Source organism: Panulirus ornatus, chromosome 17 (assembly GCF_036320965.1).
Source record: "Panulirus ornatus isolate Po-2019 chromosome 17, ASM3632096v1, whole genome shotgun sequence".
Taxonomy (NCBI): domain Eukaryota; kingdom Metazoa; phylum Arthropoda; class Malacostraca; order Decapoda; family Palinuridae; genus Panulirus; species Panulirus ornatus.
The window spans coordinates 42,616,698-42,626,246 of NC_092240.1; the positions used below are offsets into that span (position 1 = coordinate 42,616,698).

The following is a 9,549-nucleotide window of genomic DNA, read 5'->3' on the forward strand; positions in this document are numbered from 1 at the left end:
TTGAATGAGTTATATATTTCAACTTAAACTTTCTGTGTTGTGTATGTTGCGCATGTATTATATCTTATGAATCAGCTGGGAAAAATGAATAATGAAAAAGATTTTTTTTGGTCCAATGACTACAAAAATTTGCTATATGTTGTTGCATAGAACAATAGACAGACACACGCTTCTTGATCACTGACGAGTCAGCTGCTGAACGATGAGACGGTGTGTGCGACAGCAACAGCTGGCACATCACCATTCCCAGCTGTGGTGGCGACAGCTGTTGTCAGGAAGGTATTCTCACTCTCGACTGAGCAGAAGCAGCTGACCTTTAAGTTGGCCATATGCTGCTCTCTCTCTCTCTCTCTCTCTCTCTCTCTCTCTCTCTCTCTCTCTCTCTCTCTCTCTCTCTCTCTCTCTCTCTCTCTCTCTCTCTCTCTCTCTCAGACGCCTCCCTCCTGTGGCTTTTCCACACCACCCTGGAGGGAGAGATTTACATAAACTATGCAGAGTTTTTTAACAGTTTTCCCCAGACGAAGATTATGGACGTTCTCTTGAGCTGGAACAAGTAGTGAATACATTACACAGTGTTTTACAATCATGTCATTTGCATGGAATATGGAAAACTGCTGCTGGAAATCCATTTTTTCCTTCGTATTTGATCACTAGGTTACTCTGGGCTTGTGGGTAGGTCGTTTGGCCCTTAACGTCTGCCTGTTAGCAAGTCTGTCTGTTAGGATGTGTTAGGGTGTCCGTCTTTTAGCCTGTTTCTTCTTTTACTGGCCGTCTGTTAGACCTTATGTCACTCACTTCTGTGCGACCATTAGTCTGTCTGTCTATCAGTCATTCTGTCTAGAAAGACCACATCTTAAAGGTGGATAATGTCATTAAATCGAAATTTGCAAAGTAGCGGGATCTGAAATACCCGATGTGGATCGATCACCCTCATCAAAATCAACATGAGATTATGTCACTGCGCTGGGCACGAGTAGGGTCGGTGTAATGCGGATATGGTGGTAGGGTCCAGTACTATGCTGTGTCTTCAAGATTTACAAGACAAAGAATAGAAAGCGATGAGGCCGTGAGTCGCATGGTGTGCGTGAGTCTCTACCTCTGTGGTCAGAGGGAAGGCTTCCCAGCCATCTTCTCCCTCTTGCCATTGGCTTTCGATTTGTGTCTGTAACACGCTGGAATATGCACCATCCACCAGCATGACCTCTTTACGACTGGGAACACACAACTACGAGAGAAAGTCTGACTCATATGCTATATGCGTTTACCTGTTGATTCATTATTTACACACGGATGTTACCAGTTCCATTTCTGTTGCAGATGATTGACGAACAGATATCAACCTCACATTTTTTCTTCAAAAGACGAACATTCAGCGTCCCTAAATACGGATCAGTACTGGACTAGCTCTCGCTTGTTTGATTATCTTAATGTAGATTTCATATGTATATGATCTATATATGCTAATGAAATGTCATTTATATTCTTATATTTATTGGAATAACAATATGGCACAGTGTGTCGACCATGTGAACAATAACAACATAGGAATCTCTTCCTAAATCTACGAGAGTAAAACAGTGAAGGAGTTCGCAAGTAAGATGGTGGCGAGTGTGTAGTTAAGCGTAGGGCGCAGGAGGGGCCGGGTAGGAGGGCTTGTGGTCGGGGTACTGGGCCTCACCCTCGTAGGTCACCACAGTCTCCAGACCGTCGCCGTTGTCTGCATACTGAACGATCTGCTTGCGACCGTCGGGTAGGTCCACCGTGTAGCTGCCCTCCGTCTTGTAGCCATCGCGGCTCTCCGAGTGGTCGTAGTTAGCGCCGGAGTAGTCGTCAGCCACGCCATACTTATAGGTGTACTTTGGGGGAACCTGGATAATCAGAGGGAAACGTTGGTCAAAGTCTTCGACTGACGAAGAAATTATTGACCAATACTGTATGATCATCAAAACAAAAGAACTGAGGCAACATACGGAATTGACAGATTCTAAATCTTCTACGTTGTCGATGACTTTACTTGTGGCGCTGTGGAGCTACAAAAAAGAAATATATATATATATATATATATATATATATATATATATATATATATATATATATATATATATATATATATATATACTTATGTAAGTAGGAGAGATGGCCAGAGAGCGTTATTGGATTACGTGTTAATTGACAGGCGCGCGAAAGAGAGACTTTTGGATGTTAATGTGCTGAGAGGTGCAACTGGAGGGATGTCTGATCATTGTCTTGTGGAAGCTAAGGTGAAGATTTGAATGGGTTTTCAGAAAATATGAGTGAATGTTGGGGTGAAGAGGGTGGTGAGAGTAAGTGAGCTTGGGAAGGAGACTTGTGTGAGGAAGTACCAGGAGAGACTGAGTACAGAATGGAAAAAGGTGAGAACAATGGAAGTAAGGGGAGTGGGGGAGGAATGGGATGTATTTAGGGAATCAGTGATGGATTGCGCAAAAGATGCTTGTGGCATGAGAAGAGTGGGAGGTGGGTTGATTAGAAAGGGTAGTGAGTGGTGGGATGAAGAAGTAAGAGTATTAGTGAAAGAGAAGAGAGAGGCATTTGGACGATTTTTGCAGGCAAAACATGAAATTGGGTGGGAGACGTATAAAAGAAAGAGACAGGAGGTCAAGAGAAAGGTGCAAGAGGTGAAAAAAAGGGCAAATGAGAGTTGGGGTGAGAGAGTATCATTAAATTTTAGGGAGAATAAAAAGATGTTCTGGAAGGAGGTAAATAAAGTGCGTAAGACAAGGGAGCAAATGGGAACTTCAGTGAAGGGCGCAAATGGGGAGGTGATAACAAGTAGTGGTGATGTGAGAATGAGATCGAGTGAGTATTTTGAAGGTTTGTTGAATGTGTTTGATGATAGAGTGGCAGATATAGGGTGTTTTGGTCGAGGTGCTGTGCAAAGTGCGAGGGTTAGTGAAAATGAGTTGGTAAACAGAGAAGTGGTAGTAAAAGCTTTGCGGAAGATGAAAGCCGGCAAGGCAGCAGGTTTGGATGGTATTGCAGTGGAATTTATTAAAAAAGGGGGTGACTGTATTGTTGACTGGTTGGTAAGGTTATTTGATGTATGTATGACTCATGGTGAGGTGCCTGAGGATTGGCGGAATGCGTGCATAGTGCCATTGTACAAAGGCAAAGGGGATAAGAGTGAGTGCTCAAATTACAGAGGTATAAGTTTGTTGAGTATTCCTGGCAAATTATATGGGAGGGTATTGATTGAGAGGGTGAAGGCATGTACAGAGCATCAGATTGGGGAAGAGCAGTGTGGTTTCAGAAGTGGTAGAGGATGTGTGGATCAGGTGTTTGCTTTGAAGAATGTATGTGAGAAATACTTAGAAAAGCAAATGGATTTGTATGTAGCATTTATGGATCTGGAGAAGGCATATGATAGAGTTGATAGAGATGCTCTGTGGAAGGTATTAAGAATATATGGTGTGGGAGGCAAGTTGTTAGAAGCAGTGAAAAGTTTTTATCGAGGATGTAAGGCATGTGTACGTGTAGGAAGAGAGGAAAGTGATTGGTTCTCAGTGAATGTAGGTTTGCGGCAGGGGTGTGTGATGTCTCCATGGTTGTTTAATTTGTTTATGGATGTGGTTGTTAGGGAGGTGAATGCAAGAGTTTTGGAAAGAGAGGCAAGTATGAAGTCTGTTGGGGATGAGAGAGCTTAGGAAGTGAGTCAGTTGTTGTTCGCTGATGATACAGCGCTGGTGGCTGATTCATGTGAGAAACTGCAGAAGTTGGTGACTGAGTTTGGTAAAGTGTGTGAAAGAAGAAAGTTGCAACTTGCCTGCCACACCGTATATCCTTAATACCTTCTATCAACTCTCTCATATGCCTTCTCCAGATCCATAAATGCTACATGCAAATCATTTGCTTTTCTAAGTATTTCTCACATACATTCTTTAAAGCAAACTTATACCTCTGTAATTTGAACACTCATTTTTATCCCCTTTACATGTATAAATATATATATATATATATATATATATATATATATATATATATATATATATATATATATATATATATATATATATGTATATATATATATATATATATATATATATATATATATATATATATATATATATATATATATATATATATATATATATATATATATATATATATTTTTTTTTTTTTTTTTTTGCTTTGTCGCTGTCTCCCGCGTTTGCGAGGTAGCGCAAGGAAACAGACGAAAGAAATGGCCCAACCCACCCCCATACACATGCCTTGATTCAATCCACTGACAACACGTCAACCCCGGTATACCACATCGATCCAATTCACTCTATTCTTTGCCCTCCTTTCACCCTCCTGCATGTTCAGGCCCCGATCACACAAAATCTTTTTCACTCCATCTTTCCACCTCCAATTTGGTCTCCCTCTTCTCCTCGTTCCCTCCACCTCCGACACATATATCCTCTTGGTCAATCTTTCCTCACTCATTCTTTCCATGTGACCAAACCATTTCAAAACACCCTCTTCTGCTCTCTCAACCACGCTCTTTTTATTTCCACACATCTCTCTTACCCTTACGTTACTTACTCGATCAAATCACCTCACACCACACATTGTCCTCAAACATCTCATTTCCAGCACATCCATCCTCCTGCGCACAACTCTATCCATAGTCCACGCCTCGCAACCATACAACATTGTTGGAACAACTATTACTTCAAACATACCCATTTTTGCTTTCCGAGATAATGTTCTCGACTTCCACACATTCTTCAAGGCTCCCAGAATTTTCGCCCCCTCCCCCACCCTATGATCCACTTCCGCTTCCATGGTTCCATCCGCTGCCAGATCCACTCCCAGATATCTAAAACACTTCACTTCCTCCAGTTTTTCTCCATTCAAACTCACCTCCCAATTGAATTGACCCTCAACCCTACTGTACCTAATAACCTTGCTCTTATTCACATTTACTCTTAACTTTCTTCTTTCACACACTTAACCAAACTCAGTCACCAGCTTCTGCAGTTTCTCACATGAATCAGCCACCAGCGCTGTATCATCAGCGAACAACAACTGACTCACTTCCCAAGCTCTCTCATCCCCAACAGACTTCATACTTGCCCCTCTTTCCAAAACTCTTGCATTCACCTCCCTAACAACCCCATCCATAAACAAATTAAACAACCATGGAGACATAACACACTCCTGCCGCAAACCTACATTCACTGAGAACCAATCACTTTCCTCTCTTCCTACACGTATATATATATATATATATATATATATATATATATATATATATATATATATATATATATATATATATATATATATATATATATATATATATATATTATTTTTTTTTTTATTATACTTTGTCGCTGTCTCCCGCGTTTGCGAGGTAGCGCAAGGAAACAGACGAAAGAAATGGCCCAACCCCCCCCCATACACATGTATATACATACGTCCACACACGCAAATATACATACCTACACAGCTTTCCATGGTTTACCCCAGACGCTTCACATGCCTTGCTTCAATCCACTGACAGCACGTCAACCCCAGTATACCACATCGCTCCAATTCACTCTATTCCTTGCCCTCCTTTCACCCTCCTGCATGTTCAGGCCCCGATCACACAAAATCTTTTTCACTCCATCTTTCCACCTCCAATTTGGTCTCCCTCTTCTCCTTGTTCCCTCCACCTCCGACACATATATCCTCTTGGTCAATCTTTCCTCACTCATCCTCTCCATGTGCCCAAACCACTTCAAAACACCCTCTTCTGCTCTCTCAACCACGCTCTTTTTATTTCCACACATCTCTCTTACCCTTACGTTACTCACTCGATCAAACCACCTCACACCACACATTGTCCTCAAACATCTCATTTCCAGCACATCCATCCTCCTGCACACAACTCTATCCATAGCCCACGCCTCGCAACCATACAACATTGTTGGAACCACTATTCCTTCAAACATACCCATTTTTGCTTTCCGAGATAATGTTCTCGACTTCCACACATTCTTCAAGGCCCCCAGGATTTTCGCCCCCTCCCCCACCCTATGATCCACTTCCGCTTCCATGGTTCCATCCGCTGCCAGATCCACTCCCAGATATCTAAAACACTTCACTTCCTCCAGTTTTTCTCCATTCATATATATATATATATAATTTTTTTTTCTTTTATATATATATATATATATATATATATATATATATATATATATATATATATATATATATATATATATTTTCCCTGGGGATAGGGGAGAAAGAATACTTCCCACGTATTCCCTGCGTGTCGTAGAAGGCGACTAAAAGGGGAGGGAGCGGGGGGCTGGAAATCCTCCCCTCTCGTTTTTTTTTTAATTTTCCAAAAGAAGGAACAGAGAATTGGGCCAGGTGAGGGTATTCCCTCAAAGGCCCAGTCCTCTGTTCTTAACGCTACCTCGCTAATGCGGGAAATGGCGAATAGTTTGAAAGAAAAGAAAAAGAATATATATATATATATATATATATATATATATATATATATATATATATATATATATATATATATACATATTTCCCTGGGGATAGGGAAGAAAGAATACTTCCCACGTATTCCCTGCTTGTCGTAAAAGGCGACTAAAAGGGAAGGGAGCGGGGGGCTGGAATGAGTGAGGAAAGATTGACCAAGAGGATATATGTGTCGGAGGTGGAGGGAACGAGGAGAAGTGGGAGACCAAAATGGAGGTGGAAAGATGGAGTGAAAAAGATTTTGTGTGATCGGGGCCTGAACATGTAGGAGGATGAAAGGAGGGCAAGGAATAGAGTGAATTGGATCGATGTGGTATACCGGGGTTGACGTGCTGTCAGTGGATTGAATCAGGGCATGTGAAGCGTCTGGGGTAAACCATGGAAAGTTGTGTGGGGCCTGGATGTGGAAGGGGAGCTGTGGTTTTGGGCATTATTGCATGACAGCTAGAGACTGAGTGTAAACGAATGGGGCCTTTGTTGTCTTTTCCTAGTGCTACCTCGCACACATGAGGGGGAAGGGGGATGGTATTCCATGTGTGGCGAGGTGGCGATGGGAATGAATAAAGGCAGACAGTATGAATTGTGTGCATGGGTATATATGTATGTGTCTGTGTGTGTATATATATGTGTACATTGAGATGTATAGGTATATATATTTGCGTGTGTGGACGTGTATGTATATACATTGTGTATGGGGGTGGGTTGGGCCATTTCTTTCGTCTGTTTCCTTGCGCAACCTCTCAAACGCGGGAGACATCGATAAAGCAAAATGAAAATAAATATATATATATATATATATATATATATATATATATATATATATATATATATATATATATATATATATTGCGCGTGATCAAGTATATTCCCAAGAGTTCACGGGGAAAATGAAACACGATAATGTCCCAAATGCACTTTCGTGTAATAGTCACATCTTCAGGGTAGACACAAGAGAGAAATATAACAGTCGGTTGATACGCAACGAAGAGGCGTACAATCGCATGTTTACCAAATGGCGTCCTAGCTACGTCTCTTCGTTGTATATCTACTGACTGTTATACTTCTCTCTTGTGTCTCCCCTGATGATGTGATTATTACACGAAAGTGCATTTGGGAACTTATCTTGTTTCAACTTCCACATGGACTCTTAGGAATATATATATATATATATATATATATATATATATATATATATATATATATATATATATATATATATATATATATATATATATATATATATATATATATATATATATATATATACACACAAACACAATTTCAAGCATAAATTCATCATGCATGATCAAATCTTGGCTTGACTGACATCTACTGACATCTGCCAAAGGTCCTGTAGGTGCAGAGCAAAACACGCCTGTGTAAACATTCATTAAACTGTTAATAGTAAGAACGTTCTTGATAAGTTACCATCTTTGTTAGGTTCTTGAACGGGAAAAAATATACTAAAGTTGACAGGAAATATTACGAACCACAATGTCGCAGAATAAGAGTTTGAGGTTACGGGTTGGATTATTAGGACTAATGTCATAAAGTATCGCTTGATTTATCATGTATGATATGATTCAAAGATTCTTTTTCCACTTTTGAGCCACAGTTGGAAGGAAAAATTATATATGTCTGAGAACATATACGTGACAAAGAACTGAGAATGAGATAATCTACTTTAGTAGACAGAGGCTTCACATTATGACCCGTGGGTCGTAGCTATTGTATCAGCACACTATAATTCAACCAAAAGCACAGTGGTATCTTGGTAAATAAATACACAAATAAAAATAGCAACTCCCCCTCATGCCGAAGCAATGGAGTTCTTGAAGTAAAAGTTAGTTCATCAGTGTAGCGCACCATGAGACCGCCCTACGGAAGGTGATTGGATATATGAAGCGCCCACTGCACCTGCAGCTACCTGGAGGAGAATATGTCGCCTTCCATTGTCGGTCAATTTATCCAACAATAAGTGCAAACTTTCCTTCATGCAAACATTTTCCTCACTCTTATATCCGTCATACTAACGCTCTACCGATTCTTGTATTCCTTCGCGTTATCCATCTACACAACGCTCTCTTCTTGTTTTCTCTGATGTCAACAATGGTGCTAATCCCCTCTGTATATACTTTATGTTCACAGTATCTATTAGAATTTCGGCTTTCGTATTCGACCCTTTGCTTCTGAGTTCGGAACGCTGGCCATATACATGGTGAGAGTGTATGTGGTCTTAGAATGATCTTTGATACCTGAAGATGATGTTCATGCTTTTGGGTTGACGTTGACGGCCTTACTGATCCCTGGCAGTTGACAAGGCTAAGGGCCAAATAGCCAACCAGCCAACCAACCAAACAACTCGAGAGCTGCGTGTAACATCGTCTTCATTGTTGACACCACCTCCCACGCCTCAGGTGTTGGAGGCGGAACCAGATGCCACAGGGGAACTGCTGGGATCGAGGCAGCAACGATCTACGTACACAAGAAGTGATCTTAAAGGTTGAGAACTTACGTCAGGGTAGGTTTCCTCGGGGGCGTGGTATGAAGGAGGAGGTGGGGCGTAGTGGGGGCGGTCCACGTAGACGGGGACATCTTCCCCCTGGGCAAGGGAGGCTAGGCAGGCGATCACGATGGCAATCTGAAACACAAAGATGTCATGCAAGTCAGCAAACGCTAGTTCCAGCGTCTCATGCAACACAGGATATTGGCCAAGGTATATCTGTTGAACAGACGCAAGTATGGCAGAGTCGTGGGGAACACGTATACCTTAAGAGACATGTCTGTCAGCTGTTGCCAGGAACCAAGTGGAGGCCTTATATATACCCGGGAAGAGCGACTTTCTACTACGGTCGGCAAGTTGTGAGTTTCCACACTTTCCCCCGCACGCCTCCTCCCACCCTCTTTTTTCTTTCTTTTCTCCTAAAATGAGTTAATGAGGGAAAGAAAACCATAGACTGTTGGTGAGTGGAGAGTTTGGCATAGTTATTTCGGCACACACACACACACACACACACACACACACACACACACACACACACATGCAGG

At 41.4% G+C, this 9,549-nt stretch overlaps 1 protein-coding gene across 1 annotated transcript; it reads right to left on the reverse strand.

Annotated features, from left to right (window-relative positions):
- Nucleotides 1-1,480: 1,480 nt before the first annotated feature.
- LOC139754693 (pro-resilin-like) lies at nucleotides 1,481-9,282 on the reverse strand. The gene is made up of 3 exons (XM_071672259.1): nucleotides 9,271-9,282; nucleotides 9,017-9,142; nucleotides 1,481-1,868 (listed from the first exon to the last, which is right to left on the reverse strand). Exons 1-3 carry the CDS (start codon nucleotides 9,280-9,282, stop codon nucleotides 1,617-1,619), a joined length of 390 nt encoding a protein of 129 aa, XP_071528360.1. The 3' UTR covers nucleotides 1,481-1,616.
- Nucleotides 9,283-9,549: the final 267 nt, after the last annotated feature.